This window comes from Urocitellus parryii, chromosome 6, assembly GCF_045843805.1.
Source record: "Urocitellus parryii isolate mUroPar1 chromosome 6, mUroPar1.hap1, whole genome shotgun sequence".
Taxonomy (NCBI): domain Eukaryota; kingdom Metazoa; phylum Chordata; class Mammalia; order Rodentia; family Sciuridae; genus Urocitellus; species Urocitellus parryii.
Window position 1 is genome coordinate 104,387,199 of NC_135536.1, and position 17,251 is coordinate 104,404,449.

Consider the following 17,251-nt stretch of genomic DNA (forward strand, 5'->3'; position numbering starts at 1 on the left):
GGAAATGGACCTATACTTATTGCTCAGAGAAAATAATTAGCAGCTGTGAATTTTAATCCTGGTCTTTCTGGTGTTAAACCTTTGATTTAGTCACTTGATGCCTTAAAAAGTCTATTTTCTTTTCTCTAAAAGAGAAGAAAAGAGGTGACTCATGCCCTGGGACATGGTAGTCTGGTAGCAATGGCCTGGGTCCACTGTGTAGTTCAATATCTTCCCTGTCTCATGGACTGTGTCCATGTTCCTATGGACAGCAAGGTCAGGCTTCCTACGAACATGTATCTGGATTCCTAACTGGATACAAAAAAGATATCCTCTAGTCGGCACCTTAATAGTTTTCAACTCAACACTCCATCTTTCAAGCTTAGATTGTGGTCCTAAGTACAAGTTGTAGGAGAAGCAGTGACATGGGCTTCCTCAAAAGTCAGGACTTAAAGGCCTCACTGTGCCCACAGGTTTCTCTCTACTCTTATCCCTCCGGGTTCCTCTGCTCCTTCACATAATGCTTCAGTGGAATTCAGGAACCCCCAGCATGTTCTGTATTGTCTGAGCTCCCGTGGCTTACAGATTGCTTTTCAACACACTCTTTAGCCTTTCCCTTAGAGACCCAAGCTAAACATCCTGGATCATATCCCGAGCGTACCAAGCAGGAGCCGAGCACTAAGAATATCTGTATAGAGCCTCAAATTAATTTTCAAACGATCGAGATTCTGTAGTATTAAGGTTTTGGTTTTTCCATCTGCCACTAGACTAGCCAAGATCAATATTATAGATTACTAATTCTGAATTGAATGGCGCTAATAGGAAAATCAAATAAGGGGAAAGGTGTATAGGCATTGTTCTGAAAAAGTCAAGACACAGGGCACATATGATGAGCATGTGTGGGTAATGGGAACTGCTCCCGCCTGAGATGGCTCACGGTGGCCAGAGGTTAGAGTGGGCCAGAGCCCCAAGCCAGCATCACCTCCCCGCCTGCCAGGCACCATACCTGCTTTCCTCCCAGTCTCTGGGCTTCTTGGTTTCATTTGGTTTTATGCAGCGAATATAGTGGGGTGTACATTTCATCAGGGTGCTCACAAGATCATTGGCTTGTTTCTAGACAGGAAGAATGATATCAGTTAGAAACATGGAACTTTCTTTAAAGTGAGATCAACTTTCAAAGGAGACTTTGTGGGAGTCTAACTATGGTAAAATACGACTGGAAGGAAGTTAACCTTCATGACAATTTGTTCATTAAGTGTAAATCGGGTCTACTAAGCATTCTTAAAGCTCTGCTAATTTTTACGATGATTTTATCACTCTTAAATGGGCTGGAAATTCCATCATTGAAAGCAACCAAGCATTTTTAGCACAGTTAATAAACAACCAGAAAAACAAAAAACTCAAGTAAATCTTCACAGGCAGTTCTTTTCATGGGGTACAAGGAAGCATGTTAATTAAGTTCAATTTATGTTGATAGAGGGCCTTTGCAAATTCATTGTTCTCATTAAAAAAAAAAAACAAAAGTATGAATGAGTATAAAAATCTCTAAATCCCCTGCATTCTCTTTTTTGGAATCTAATCAACAAACAATCACCTTATTAAAATGATAGAAATTCATAATTGAAGGATGTAAAGATGATAAAAATCTCCAAATTTATAAACTTCTTATATGCCACTTAATTGTGCTTCTTCCTCAATAATAAACCTGCAGGCTCTGAGCACTTTCCTTGTGGCAGATCACTTGTTCCTTCACAAAGCTAAACCATTCCAAATAAAATCATAACTGAGTTCAAGCAGGAAAAACTACATAAATAAAGCTAGAATTGTTCAGGATATATTTCAAATCATGAGAATCTTGTGCTTTGTTTGAAGAAATAGGAGTCAGGCTCACATCAGCATTCCCACCACAGCTGAGTACACCCTGTGAGCCCACGGATGTGGCACATATGCTAACTCTCCTTCCAAGGGTGAAGAGAGAAAACCTCTAAAAGAAAATAGCAAAAAGGCATCTCCAAAGCCGGGAAACCATTCCAGTCAGCAGAAGGGATTTGCTTGCAATAGGGATTTGTTCTCTCAATTAGGGCTTTTCTGTTTTCATGGGTTTGGGAAATCTGAAACCCTTGAGAAAAACTACTGGGTAAGTTCAAAGCAAGATGTTCATTGGTGAATTAAGTTCTCTATTTAGATATGCAGAAAACAGCATTTTTTTTTGCAATGCCAGAAATTGAGGACAGAGCTGGAGGCTGCCCTATTAAAGCGAAACCGTCTCATGAAAGAGCAAATTGTTTATCTTCTTTGATGATATAGACTGCACTTGACAACAAATCTGACGATGTTTGCAACATATAAAGTGAAGCTGAAAAGAAACTGCAGAATGGATTAGAGTAAATAAAGCTTTTCTTTATGTCCTCAAACTATTAATTTTTAAACTAAATTTTTGATACTCATTTTTTATTTAATTAAGTCATCAAATTAAAAAAAAAAAAAACTTCACAGATTCTTCAGTCTTACCTAAATAGTTAGCAGCACATTTTCTTTTTACTGTAATGTCAGAAAGCAGACAGAGGCAAGTGTGACACAAGTTTGTGTCACTTGACATAGTTCTTTCCAAAATCCTCACAGGCAAGGTTGACTGAGTTTGTGTCATGGGGTATACACATGAATCATGTCACCTTTGTCCCACAAGACCCTAAATGGTAGCTACTATTATCATTCCTGTTTTTCAGGTGAGAAAACTGGGCCTTAATAGAAGAAAGGTTTGCTTAAGATGAAACGATTTTTAAGCAACAGGGCTAAGGCTTGAACCCAAGTCCATATTTCTCAACCACAATGCTATTCTGCCTTCCTAACAAGAGTAATTTGGTGTGACAGAAAATGAATTAACTGGGCCAGGTGCCATGGTGCACATCTATAATCCCAGCAACTTTGGAGGCTGAGGCAGGAGGATCACAAGTTCAAAGACAGCCTCAGTAACTTAGGAAAGCTTTAAGCAACTTAGTGAGACCCTGTCTCAAATTAAAAAAATAAAAAAGGCTGGGGATGTATCTCGGTGGTAACGTGCCCCTGGGTTAAGTTCCCAGTATCAAGAAAATGAATTAATTGGGTGAGCCAGATTTAGACAGAAGCCATCAGGTTGTGGAATAATTAATTTCAACAAAGAGGAATGTGTCTTAGTCATTAGGATCATCCTGAATGTCAACACCTATGGGTCAGCTTAACTGAGGTGGTGGCAAAGTGGTAACTGGATTAGCTTTGATTTCAGTCAGCCCACAGGTTAAGACAGAAGGAACCAATAATACTTCTCGACAGCAGAGGGAATCAAAATAGAAAACCCCAAGACAGGACAGCGAGAAAAGGCTAGGGGAAAAGTTTCTCATTTCACTCTTGACAGGATGAAGTAGGGGAGTAGGGGTCAGCTCTGCTATTAGTGAGTTACATGATGAATTACTCAACTTTTCAGGCTTCAGTTTCTCTATCTGTAAACTAGAAAACCTATGATATCTTAATCTAAATGTTGGATTAGATGTTAAAAACTCAAGCAGTCCATGGGGTAGGGATGTAGCATACATGAGGCCCGAGGTTCAATCCCCAGCACAGGGGTGGGGGTGGGAATCAAGCAGTCAATCACCTGCACAATGTCTGCACCCATCCTGTCATTTCACCCTTTAGGGCTCCAGCCTCACTCAGACAAAGCTGTGGTCAGTCCACCTTCTCCAACCTGGAGCTTGGTCTGTTTCCCTCCAGCATCCTCTTTCACTCTAGTTTCCAGACTGGTCTCTTCCAGCCACAACATAAAATTCAGTGAGGCCTCCGCATCAAGTGTTGTTAGACATAATATACTTATTAGTAGTCAAATTGATGGACATTCTCACATGAATATTTAAATTAAATCCTATAGTTTAAAATCTTTTAATAATTAGAAAACAATATCCCACACTAGAACTACCTTGAATGTCAATTTAATCTTTCTTTCAAGGATCTCAGGAATCCTTTCCATGCTTCTCTCTTGAGGAAATCATTACAATGATACTTAATGACATCTGCAAAATACTATGGATATTGAAGATATAACACTTGGTCATGACTCCGTATCTTCAAAAGGTGTCTTAGAGGAGACAGAAAAACTAGGGAAACTTTCACTCCTGGTAGACCATGAGGTAGACAGAGGTCAACAATCTACCAAGGAAGGTATGATCATGGTTGAGAAAATATAGCATGACCCCTTTACATAAGCTGGCTGACTTCAGGGTGACCTCCCTAGACAATGGCCTACAATCTGTCATCTTAAACATTTGGAGTAGCTCAGAAAGGTGGCAATTTTGGATATTCAAGAAGACACCAATATAAAGGAAAAAAAAGGGAAGGTGTTCATAGGAGGAGAGAAAGGCCCTTATCCTTGTTCTTCTGTTTACAGGGTAATAATCCAGACCACTTGAAAGTGAGTCATTTGCAACCTTGATGATCTGGGGCTCTTGGCTCTGAATGTGACATTCTTATGACTAGATTTTCCATCCCAGAGCAAATTCTTATCCAGGACCTGGAAGTGAAGCCATGAGTCAGAAACTTGACACAGACATTAATATCTAAGGCCTCACAGAAACTTCATCTACTCCCTGCCCTCAACTTTTTGCTGCAGAGGATTATCCCATTGGCTGCCCTATGGCTACTAAATTTCTCCAGCTCTTTGAATTTGATGTCCCTATAACTCAGAGGACTCTGCCCTCCAGCTCAAAACATAGCCTGTAAAGTCAGGTGGGATGTCCAGTGCCTGCAGTCCTAGCTACTTGGGAGCCTGACATAATAGGATCACTTGAGCCAGGAGTTTGAGGTCTATCTAGGCAACATAGCAAGACTATCTTAAAAAACAACAAAAACTGAGCAAGCTGGGCATGGGAGCATGTGCCTGAAATCCCAGTTACTCAGGAGGCTGGGGCAGGAAGATCCCAGGTTCAAGGCAAGCCTGGGCAACTTAGTGAGACCCTGTCTCAAAATAAAATTTCTACAAAGGGACTGGGCATGTAGTTGAGTGGTAGATCACTTGTCTAGCATGTATAAGGCCCTGCAGGGTCTAATCCTTAGCATCACACAAATATACAAGAAAAAAAAAAAAGCAAGCACCAACTTGCACCTGGTTTCCTCTACAAAACCTGAAGGCTTCTCTTGGCTGGAATCTTCTACTACTATGAACTTCCACTGATGGTTTCCTTTACTCCAGCCAGGGTCTCTGCCCTCAGGAAGCTTACCAGGGGCTAGGTGGCAGGCTTCCCCCATGAAGCCTTGGAGATGAGGAGCCAGAGAACAGAGCAGCCAGCACCAGTCACGGTATCCATGAGGCTGGGCTTATCCAGGCAGGCTCAGTGAAAGGACATCATGGATTTAGACACTGAGTGAATAAGAAGGAAACGGCCATCTGTGGGGAACCAGCACATGCACATAAAAATGTCCACTCAGAATTAAGCAGAGATGAAGCAGAAACAGTGGTACCTACTGCAATCCCAGGGACTCAGAGGTTGAGGCAGGAGAACCCCAAGTTTAAGGCCAGCCTCAGCAATTTAGAGAGACCCAGCATCAAGATAAAAAAATGCAAAGGGCTGGGGATGTAGGTACTTGGTTCAACTCTTAGTACTATTAAAAAAAATAGAAAAAGAAAACTAAGAAGACACAAACAGGATGTAGGGAGGGAACTGACAGAGTGGAATACAAGAGAAACTAACAATCATTTTGTGCAGACAATGTTTCAAGTGCTGTGTTAAATGCTTTAGATGAATTATTAAATTTAACCACCACATAAACCCCTTGAGATAGGTACTAAACTCTCCATCTTACAAATAAGCCAAAGAGGCCCTGAGAGTTAAAGTAACAGGCTGGGTATCACACAGCCAGTGAAAGCCAGAACTGGAACTGAACATAGGCAATCAGAAGCCCAAAGCCCTACTATTAATCACTGAATGACCTCTTTGATTGTAAAGTTGGAGAGTTATGTAACTGGTATGCTTTTCAAGAAAATATTTTTAACTGGAAATGGTTTGGAAAACAGTTAAGTGACTATGTCTCAGAGTTAGATGATAAAGTGTGCTTGATATAACCTCTCAATTCAGAGCATAATCGGGAACAAAGAATTTCACAAGGCAATGGCTCAGATAACACAGAACACTCACTACCCACAGGAGACCCCAGGAAAGATCTAAGACTTCCTTCTGATTTTGAGATACCATGTGGCCAGATGTGTCTGCAATTCCCAGCAAGGAGGGGACTGCAAGACCCAGTGAGGAGGGATGCAGGATGGGCCCTCCTGGACAAGCCCAGCCTCATGGACACCATGACTGATGCTGGCTGCTCTGTTCTCTGGTTCCTCATCTCCAAGACTTCAGGGGGGAGGCCTGCCACCCTAGAACCTGGTAAGCTTCCTGAAGGCAGAGACCCTGGCTGGATGGAGTAAAGGAAACCATCATTGCAAACTCTTAGCAGTAGAAGATTCCAGCCAAGAGGAGCCTTCAGGTTTTGTAGAGGAAACCAGGTGCAAGTTGGAATTTTTTGGGTTTTTTTTTTTTTTTTTTTTTTTTTTTTTGGTGATTCTAAGAATTAGACCCAGGGCCTTATACATGCCAAGCAAGTGCTCTACCACTGAGCTACATCCCTAGTCCTTTTAAAATTTTTAAATTGAGACTTCACTGTGAAAGATGAAGCTGAATTTTAGGCAAGTAATGTTCTATACTTGGCAAATTTTGGAGCCTGGCCTGGAAAACTGTCATCAAGATCTAAAACATGGCTCTGAACCACAAAACTTGTGATCGTTTAACATAAGTTCTTCCAGATCCGAAGAAAGTAGCTAGTTGTCATCTGCTGACTATTAAGCTAGGAGGTACTTAATACCCATTGGAGTTTCAGAACAGCCAAGTAAATTCAGCTGGCATCCTGTGACCTTTTTACAAGTAGCCTATTACTTCTGGGCATCTCTGTGCCATCCACTTGCCCCCTCCTAGCCTGGAGGTTTAGTTCCCGACTCCTAGGAACTCTAGCTCTTCTAGGAATCTATAAACTTTCCCAAATAGAACAAACCTTTATTTTACTTCCAGCAGTAGTTGGGCGTCCTTTCTTGTCAGCTTGCAGATTTTCAGGAAATAAAGATTTTATAAAAGGTCTGGAAAAGGAGAGAGAGAATAGGTTAGCAATCTATAAGTGCCTTGGTGGGTAAAAGCTTACTTCTGTAGAAAAAGGGGTGGGGCACTGTCCAGAAACACATAACCCTGGCCACCGAGAGACCATCCGACTCACAGTGCGAGCCAGAAAGAAGTGACTCGGGAGAAATGAACTACCAACAGAAGACACAAAGAAGGATTTCTAACATGTAAGTATCTCAGAGTCTCAGCCTGAAAAACCCTTAAAGCCTGGCTTTGGAACATCCCTACCCACTGGATGTGAGGTATACCTAGGTCATAGAATACAACAGAGGCAAGCGGATATGTGTTTGCCAAAACAAACAGGAGCTTAAGGAATTGTGTGGAATATCTGGATTCAGTGAAGAGGCCACTGTGCTATGGAGCAGGGATTATGAACCTGGGCAGGAGCTGATGGTCACAGCTGGATAATTCTTTGTTGGGAGTGGGTGTTCTACACATTGGAAGGTACTTAACAGCAGTGTCCTCTGCTCACAAATGCCATTAGCACCCAGTCTTCACCCCCATACAGAAAACCTTCACAAACTGCTCTATGAATGATTCCAAGTGGAGCTGTATCAGGTTTCTAATGCTTCTCGGGCTGGATGTTAGTCCTCAGTAGTTGAAACTGAGCTGCTTGAACCAACATGCCTGCTTCATCAGACATAGGGTATGGACAGTGTCTTAGTCACCTTAGTGCCTCTGGTGTCTGAAGCATGGCATGGTACATAGTAGGTGCTTAATAAATATTTTCCATCTGAGTGAATGAAGTGATCCGTGTAAACTGGCAATGTAACACTCAAACTCATTTCCTCTTAAGTGACTTTTTGGGTATCTAGAACTTTCTCTGAAATCTCCCCAACAACCTGCTTTTTGTGGAGGGGAGGATGGAGTACTGGGGATTGAACTCAGGGGCACTCGACCACTAAGCCACATTCCTAGTCCTTATTTGGAGACAGGTCTTGCTGAGTTGCTTAGCACCTCACTTTTGCTGAGGCTGGCTTTGAACTCACGATCCTCCTGCCTCAGCCTCCTCAGCTGCTGGGATTATAGATGTGTGACACCGAGCCTGGCAGCAATCTGCTTGTAACTTGACCAGACATAATTATAGACATGTGCAGCTAATATGCTTACAAAACAGTGTGCTGTGTCTATATGACAGGAGTTTATATGGAACCATCCATAGCTCTTGAACTTGATAGGAATTTTAATAATTAAAAACTATCTCTGGAAGCGAGTCTTCACCTGGCTGCTATAAAACCCACAAGTCAGGACTTGCGGCTTACCTGACCTTGTTAGAGAAGAACAAATTGATTTTATGTGCTTTGAATGAAAAGAAATCTGACATCTCAAAGGTAGTAGTATATGTGTGAGGAGGTGAGAGCACGGGGGTAGGAGAGTGGGGAGGGATGTGGGTGGTATAAATGGAACAGAATGACTTCTGACCAAGACCTGAAAAGGAAGCTCTGTTTTACTTTCATGGCAGTTAGGATGTTCTTAGAAAGTTACCAGAACCTCTGCTGTTAGAGAAGTCAGCCTTGACGTCAGGACAGTGTAAGTAACAGAGACTGAAAGGGCAGTCTTAATGGAAAGCAGCTCTAAGAACTCTAAGATCTGGAAGGCTGTAGGGAACAATGCACTTGCCTGGCACATATGGGCCACTCATGAACATTACATCTCCTTATCCATCAGCCAGGACCTCAGGGACACAGAGCTGGTGCTGAGAGCTCTACCCCATAGCCTGCACAGGGCCTGGGGAGTTAAAATGGATCTTTAAATCAATCCATTTTAGTTGCCCTTCCCAGAATTCTTGGGTTCCCAGTACCTCAGGAACTCAGGTTAACTTGGATCTTGTTAAGCCACTAGTTATCTTTAAGACTAAGCAACAATGGAAATTCTTTTGCCTTTGTTCCAAGGGCACAATATCACAGAAGCAGGTTGTTCCACTCGTATGTGGTCATAAATGGCCACCCGATCTAAACCCAGTGTGGCCCCTCCTCCTGGATAACAGTAGAAGTTAGGCATACAAATATAGCATTTGGAATTTGGGTACAGGAAGGATTAGGGACACAAGGGAGAGATTGAGATTAGAAAAAGGAATACTATTTTGAAAAACCAATAGTTGAATCATAATCCAGACTTGACAGTTCAGGGGAGCAAAAACACTAACACTCCAATACTACAAGTTTGTTTTAATATTGAAAATGTCAAACCTGTATGACACATTAGATAAGGCAAATAACACTTACAGCTCACTGCTCTGCATGAGTTCGATTAGATCCATAAAAAGTACATCACGGTTCCTTTCACAAAAGCCATCCATGTCATAGGATACCTGGATAAGAATGGAAAGAAATCTAATTTTATCCTTCAAGTTTTTCTTTGGATCAAAACCAAACAAACAAAATAAATAAAACAAAACCTCCCAGGGGCATGGCTATCCTCACCAGAATGTGTTTCTAGATGTAGCATTGGGATTTGACCACAGACTGTCACTTGAGGGCTGTGTTAGCTGGAGATGGCCTGCAGATACTGATGAACATCTGGTTGCCCAGATGGCCCCAATGACCTGTGACCAGGACTCCATCTCTCAGATCACATGCCCTTTCTTCAAGGAATCCACAGGGATATTTAAGCAATAAATCTAATTCTTTTCCTAAATTTTACGCAAGACAGAATAACAGTGAAACTCCTCATTGCAATGGGCCACGTCATCTGTATCTTTGTAATTCTTCCCAGAAATGATTATTGGAGTTGCACCAATCTGGCCAGAAACTCCTGCTTGGAGACCTCGGTTAACAAGGGACAGGCTGAGATAAAAGATGAGACTAGTGGCTTTCCATAGGACCAGGAAGTCCCCAACAGCCATGACCGAACGTCACACCAGCACCCTCTACAGAGCCTGGCACTCAGTAAGCACCTAAGACTCATGTATTTCATGAGAACAAACACCAAAGTGAATTTTGGGTCTGATTTATATTCTCGGTGGGCATGGGCAGGCAAGGAATGCAAGTTTGTGAGTTCAGCAAGGTCAAGGCAAAAATCCATTCCTGCATTACTGTATGTACCAGGGTGATTCAAGCTTTAAAAGTATGCAGTAGTGTACACAGTATTTTGTTTTTTTCTCCTCAAATACTTCATGGGTACTATTTGTTGAATGAATAAAATGCAATGAGGCATATGGACACGGATCTCATTTGCTTCATGAGAAAACAGATCACAGACCCAACAGTAAGACAATAAAATGGATCACTTCCCTCTCCTGCTGGACCCAGGTCACTGGCCCTACCTTCCCAGCGTAGTGGTGAATAATGAAGCCTTGGTTCCAGCTGTTGAAGTGTTCATGGTTCCCAATCTGCATCTGGAGCTTCTGGAGCAGTGTCTGATCGGCCCCCTCGCCCACAGCGTGCATGGTGGCACACACGTCATCCAGGATGCTCATGATCCCAGGAGGGTTCTGCCGGACCAAGAAGGCAAGGCCCCCGTCACTGATCCTTCTAAAAATACCTAGTGCCAATTGGCCCTTAAGCAAGGAAACTGCTTCCTAAAGCTAAGGTACCATCTTTAAAGTCAGTCTTCATCTTCAGGCATTAATGTACTTAATCCTCAACAGGGAGTCATCACTTATGACTTGGCTCCAGATGGTCCAAGATCCATTTTCCAAGAAGCTGTTTAACTCCCTCAAGTTTATTTAAAGTCATGTACAGATCATTATCTGCTCACTCCTATTCATACTTGTTTGACTTTAACAGGCCAAAATAAAAATTAAAACATTTGTCTTTGACCCTAATTCATTTCTTAATATTCTCTCTCAGCCTGTCATTCATATAGATAATGCTGGAGCAATTACACCATCTACTTGCTATTGTGCATTACTTTTTTTTCATTTAGCAGTCTTTTATAAACATTCCTCATGTTTTACACATATTTATTATTTCCCTGCTCTGACACACTAGTTTATTTAATGACCAGATGTCTATGGATGTCATGAGTATTTGTTGTTTTTTCCCTTTTATTAAAAAACCAACCAAACAATCAGAAACAATTCTTTAACGCTCTCTGTCTACACAGCTTTTATTTTCTTATGAAGCATTTATTACAATTAGACTTGAAGACAGGGCCTGTTTTATTGCTCCTTATAAACTATGTTATCAACATAAGTGATGGCTATCTTCTAGAATTCAGCAGCAACTTCCATTTGCAAATTGACATTTTGCTCATACACATGCCATATTTACCATAAGAATAAAACTTTACTGTTCTGTTTTCACACGCACACATATACAGAAACCCAAAGTAACTGTTAAGTGTTCTATATAAATTGGAGTTGTTAATTTGCCTGTTCTAAAACAATAAAACAGAGCACACAAACTACTTCATGTAAACCAGGGAAAAAATACACCAAACCCATACTCACAACTTTGTTCTCTATGAGGTCGCACACGATTTTGTTATTAAAGTACTCAATGGGTGTCCATCTTATTCCCTCTTGAACATATTCTTCCTGTATGACAAAAACCAGGTACTCACATAAATCACTGTGAAAGAGAAAAACTTGAATGCCCTTCAACAAAGACTAGGAACTGTAATTTCTTATTTTCCAAGAGGTGATAGGAAAGGAACATTTCATAACTTGGTAATTTTTATGTTTAGTTTAAACCATATGAAATTGCTATAATACAATTGTTTTTCATAGACAAAAATGATAATTTAATATTGTTTAATCTATTTGATCCCGTTACAAATAAAACAAAGAAATCTCTCTTTGGTGTAAACATAGGACGGTAGTACAGATTAGCATCAAGGTACCTAAAGAAAAGGTTCTCCATTCAGATCAGTTGCCATTTAATGTGATGAACACCATGTGAAGAACCACACTGTGCTGGTTCTTCTCTTTTCTTGGTAGTTTTGCTTTATAGCTCCCTTTGTTAGATTATTTCTTCTTTCCAGACCTTGATATAGAATGGAGAGTCTTAGGACTCAATCTTCCAGCTGTCTTGATTTTTTAGCCCTCCTTTTCTAAGTTGCTGCAAACACTCAAGTGGCTTTGAATAACACATAAAAGCTAATGAGACTTGGATTTTTTTTTTTTAGTCTACACCTCAGCAGTGAGTTCTAAACTCATATATTCCCTGTTTTGGAATCTCCAGGTAAATGTACAGTAGGCCTCTCAAATTGAATATTGAGAGGAGTTCTATTTCCTCGTCTCCCACTGTTTCCAGTCAACTGTTCTTCTAATCTGAGCCTTCAGTAAACAGTTGTGCTATTGGCCCTGTCATTCAAGCTATAAATCTAAGAGTCGTCATGTCCCTGATTACTTTCTTTCTTAAGAGTATTGCCAATTATTTTGATCTGGTCCTCTTGGGTCCATGCTCCAAAATATGTACTGAACCTGCCTGCCCTTTACCATGTTACCACTGGCCCTGCTACCATTGTTGTCTAAGACCCCACCATTTCTTGCTTGGTTTCCCAGAGGCAGTCTCCTAACTGGACTTTAACCTTCTACTTTGGTACAGTTTTCCCTGAATTACTCTACTATTTAAAGTTAATAGAGCAAGAACAATCTTTTCAAAAACACAAAAATCGAAGCAGATCATGTCACTCCATACTCAGAATTCTTCAAATGGGTCCCCACAAAACTTATCATAAAATTAAAAGAGTCTGAGTGACACCCTATAAAACACCTATATGATTCAGTTCCTGCTACTTTCATCTCAACTCCCAACCTTGGTTGTCTCCTCTGCACTGGGAAGGGCCAGGATCCCAGGGCAGAGCTTTGTGTGAAATACTGGTTACTGTAGTTTCTTAAGCAGAGGCAAAAACACAATCACTAAATTACCCCCAATAGCCTTTGATATGTGGAGGAGCTGGAATAGTATCCCACTAAATTTCATATTCACCCAGAACCTCAGAATATGAGGTTTGGAAATAAGATCTTTGTAGATTTAATTATTTAAGGATCTCATGATTAAATCATTCTAAACTTAGAGTAACCCCTAAATCCTAAGATTGGTGTCTTTAAAAAAGAAAGAAGGAAACTGAACACAGTGGTGCATACTTAATCCCAGTGACTCAGGAGGCTGAGGCAGGAGGATTGCAAGTTCAAAGCCAGCCTCAGCAACTTAGGGAGACCCTGTCTCAACATAAAATAAAAGGGGTTGGAGTGTAGCTCAGGCTTAGGTGGCCACTACTGGGTTTCCCTAGTACCACAAAGCAAACACACACACACACACACACACACACACACACACACTAGGGTGGGGTGGGGAGAGAAAAAGAGAAGAAGAAAAAAGGGAGAGAGAGAGAGAGAGAGAGAGAGAGAGAGAGAGAGAGAGAGAGAGAGAAGGAAAGGATGAGGGAGGCTTGGACAGAAAGATACAGGAGATGAGACAGAGCCTGCGGTTATACTGCCACAGCCAAGGAGTATCAGAAGCCACCAGAAACCGGAAGAGGAAGAATCTTAGGAATCTAGGAAGGATTCTCTCCCAATTCTTTGAAGAGAATGTGACCCCTGATTTCAGACTCTGAGCTCCAGAACTGCAAGAGAAGAAATGTCTGCTGTTTTTAAAGCCACCTAGTTTGTACCTCCTTATGATGGCCCTAGGAATCTAAGACAAGCTGGCATCAGGAATGAGATGGAAACTGCAATGAACTTTTAGAAGATGCTATCAGCAAGACATGTTTCCTCAAATGAGAATTAAAATGCCAATTTTGTTAAAAATACATTTACTTTTAGGGGAGATTGGGAGTGCTGTGAATCTGAGAAAACCAAGTTTCTCCTTTGGTACACAGTATATGCATAGACAATTGGGTTTGGAACTAGGCTCCCATTTTCCACTTGGTCAATGAGTCAGAGTATAGTAAAAACAGCCAGTCATAAGTCCAACTTCACAGCATCCTTTGCCTAAGGAAAAAGAAAGTGTAGCAGATGGTATTTATATTTCATAAACTAAAATGCCGCAATGGCATATGGTTTTTCTGCATGACTTTATTAGGTATATTTCCTAATACAAGACTGAAACCTGAATCTATTATCAAAGAACAAATCTATACCCCTTAAACCAAATTAGAATAGAACAGGATGAAGGAGAGAGACTGCTTACCTGTTCCGCCTTTAATGTCAGTTCAATAAAAATCTGCTGTAATTTCTCATTAACAAAATTGATGCAAAACTGTTCAAAGCCATTTTTCTGGGGAGGAAAAAAAGTAGTTGCCTGTAATAATTTTTCAAAATTATTTAAAAGTCATTTCTTAGTGATATAGAGAAATGTCTCAAAGTGAAAAGCTTTAATAGCAATGTTGAATGCATCAATAGAAAGAAGCATTAATTTATATTTAGGAGAAATTAATTTAGTAAAGGTACATGAAGAACTCACAAAAGCAAAAATGAGCTTTTTTTTTTTTTCTTTCTTCATTGTTAAATTATTTATTGCAGACCTCCAATCTCCTATTATTCAAGCTGGCCTTACCTGGAATATTTCAAAACCATAGATGTCCAGGACGCCAATGTTATATTCTTCATGGTCCTTCTCCATGGCTTTATTGATGGACTAGGAGAAAGCACACAACAGGGCAATTAACTCCTTTTCGATCATATTAAAAACAGGCATTTGGGGCAGGGTGGGACTACTGCCCCCTGGAAACAGAGGACAATGTGAAGACAGGTGACTTGCTTTAAAAAGGTCTCAGTGCAATGTCAAGTGCTTTGGAAAACCACTAGGATCCTAAATACTGCAGTAGCTAAAAATGTTCACTTAATGATGAAAACCATTACTTTCTGGCAGTTTTCTCAGGAAGTCTTGGAAATTAGAAGAAAATGTCATCTTGGATGTTCGAAGGAAAACCTATTTCACATGATTCACAATATTACAAAATCTGTAAATGTCATTTCCATTGTCCCCATTCTACAGTCACTTAATGATCATATAACACAATATGCCAAGGATACCAAGGGTGAGAGTCCCTGCTCCCAGGAGATTACAGGGATAGATAGTAAACTGTGTATAGATAATAACAGCAATTATTTTAAATTGGTAGTAAGTGCAGTTTACGTATTTGAGCATCACCTGTGCCGGGCAATACTTAATACTCATTATGATTCTCATAATGGCTGTGATGCCACTATTATCCCCATTTTCCAGATGAGTGCCTACGATTGCACTGGCCAAGAAGCAAGGTTCAGGATTTAGTTTAAGCACTGTGATTTCTAAATCTGGGTTCTTGATCACTGTGACAAAAGACCATGCAATTCAATGAAATAGACTTAATAACAACCTGTAAGTCTGATGAAATAGACTTAATTCTTTTCTTTTTTTCTTTAGAGGGATAATGTCTATTTTAATTCTAAAAAAATTAATAGGGTATACAGAGGAAAAGCAGTATGTGGGGGGGGTGGGGATATAGCTCAGTTGGTAGAGTGCTTGCCTTGTATGCACAAGGCCCTGGGTTCAATCCCCAGCACCCAAAACAACAAGCAAACAAACAAACCAAAAAAAAAAAAAAAAAAGGAAAAGCAGTATGTGAATTCTGCTCTTAATTCTTAATAGGTATAGAATAGAGGGGGGGTTGTAAGGGAGGCAGAGAACAAAGGAATACGAGATTCCTAGAGGTGGCAACCACCTGAAGTTTGGAATATCAAATATGTTCTCCAGGCAAAGAAAAATGGTGCGTTTTTTTTTGTGTGTGTGTGAGCTAATAGTGATATACCATATTCAGCAGTACGTGTCAGCTTAAATTATGCTAATTACATAGGCATTCATCCACATTTACTGAAAAAAAGAAAAAAAATGAGGAATGACAGGAAGGAAGGTGGGAAGTCTAATGCTGAAAGGTACCCTGAATAGAGCCAAGAGCTGTGGGTTCTAGTCCCAGTTCGCACCTTTCTCATTCCAGGCCTTGAGCAAACCCACCAGTCTTCAGACTCCCTGCTTGGTGAAATGAAGTTAAACGCAAGACCCTGACCTTCCCAAGCAATTTTATCCTTCAAATAGCTACAAGGAGGACACAAAGTCACCCTACCCGACCTTAACCCTTCCTAAGCTTTATAGGTGTTTCCACTTGGGTTTAAAAATAGACTCCTTAGATCCAGTGGCCTTGGTGTGTCCCTTGACCAGGGTTTCCCTAGGGTTTCCTTCTAGCCTGAATACATTAAGTCAAAGAAGTAGAAGAGCTAGATATCTACAAGCTCCTATAAAAACCATATAATAGCAGTGCAGCATTGGGAAAATTCCTTAGCTTCTTTGTGCTTCACTGATTTATCTGGAAATTAGAAATAATATCTAGACTACAGAGTTGTTGTAAGAAATAAATGAGGTATTTTTTCTAAAACAATTGAACAGTGTGTGGTACGTACTGCTACCTAAATGTTTGCTATTATTCTAGCATCAGAGGTTTCAGTGATTGACATCGAATAGCATTGGCAGCTCTACGAAGCTAAAAGACGAAATTTCGGAATATACATGTCATATATGTACATATACACTACATGCATATGCAGGCAAGTGTGTATGATTATGCCACAATAAAAAACAACGGTGATCATTTAAAAATATATCCAAAAAGTCTCTGGTATTCCTTCCTTTGAAAAGTGGAGCCTAATTCCCCTCCTCTTTAGTGTGGACTATACTTGTGACTTGCTTCTAATGGACTAAATTGTGGCGAAGTGATAATACTTAAATCCAAGACGAGGACATAAAAAACTTGTGGCTCATTACTCATGCTCTCTCTCTTAGCCAAGTTGTAAGGATATTCAAGCAACTCCATGTGGTGGCCCATGTAGCAAGGAACTGAAGCCTCCCGCCAACAACCATGGAAGGCATCCATCTTTCATAGTATCCTTAACCCTTCAACCTGATCTTTGAGTCAGGACCCCAGGCTGGGCCAATTGCAAATACATGAATTGTGAGAAATTGTGAGAAAAATAAATGCTTATTGTTTCAAGCTGCTGTGTTGTGGATTGATTGGTCACAAATCAACATGATAAATGCCACATTACTAAACCTGTAGGCTCCCAAGTTGAGAAAGGTTCAGGACCATGGGTTTCCTCTTTTTCTGAGTCACTAGACTTGGCTTTATTAAATGTTTTGACCAGAAAAAACTGTTTAGGTTTAGCTAAT

At 40.5% G+C, this 17,251-nt stretch overlaps 1 protein-coding gene across 1 annotated transcript in view; it reads right to left on the reverse strand.

The window, feature by feature from the left end:
- Window positions 1-17,251, reverse strand: part of Myo1e (myosin IE) — a 191,121-nt gene that overhangs the window by 49,947 nt on the left and 123,923 nt on the right. Inside the window, exons 11-17 of the mRNA XM_026384866.2 lie at window positions 14,606-14,686; window positions 14,240-14,326; window positions 11,554-11,640; window positions 10,426-10,593; window positions 9,386-9,471; window positions 7,039-7,120; window positions 986-1,092 (exon numbers count right to left, since the gene is read on the reverse strand). Coding sequence (XP_026240651.1) covers window positions 986-1,092; window positions 7,039-7,120; window positions 9,386-9,471; window positions 10,426-10,593; window positions 11,554-11,640; window positions 14,240-14,326; window positions 14,606-14,686 — 698 coding nt within the window. The remainder of the gene's footprint in view (window positions 1-985; window positions 1,093-7,038; window positions 7,121-9,385; window positions 9,472-10,425; window positions 10,594-11,553; window positions 11,641-14,239; window positions 14,327-14,605; window positions 14,687-17,251) is intronic.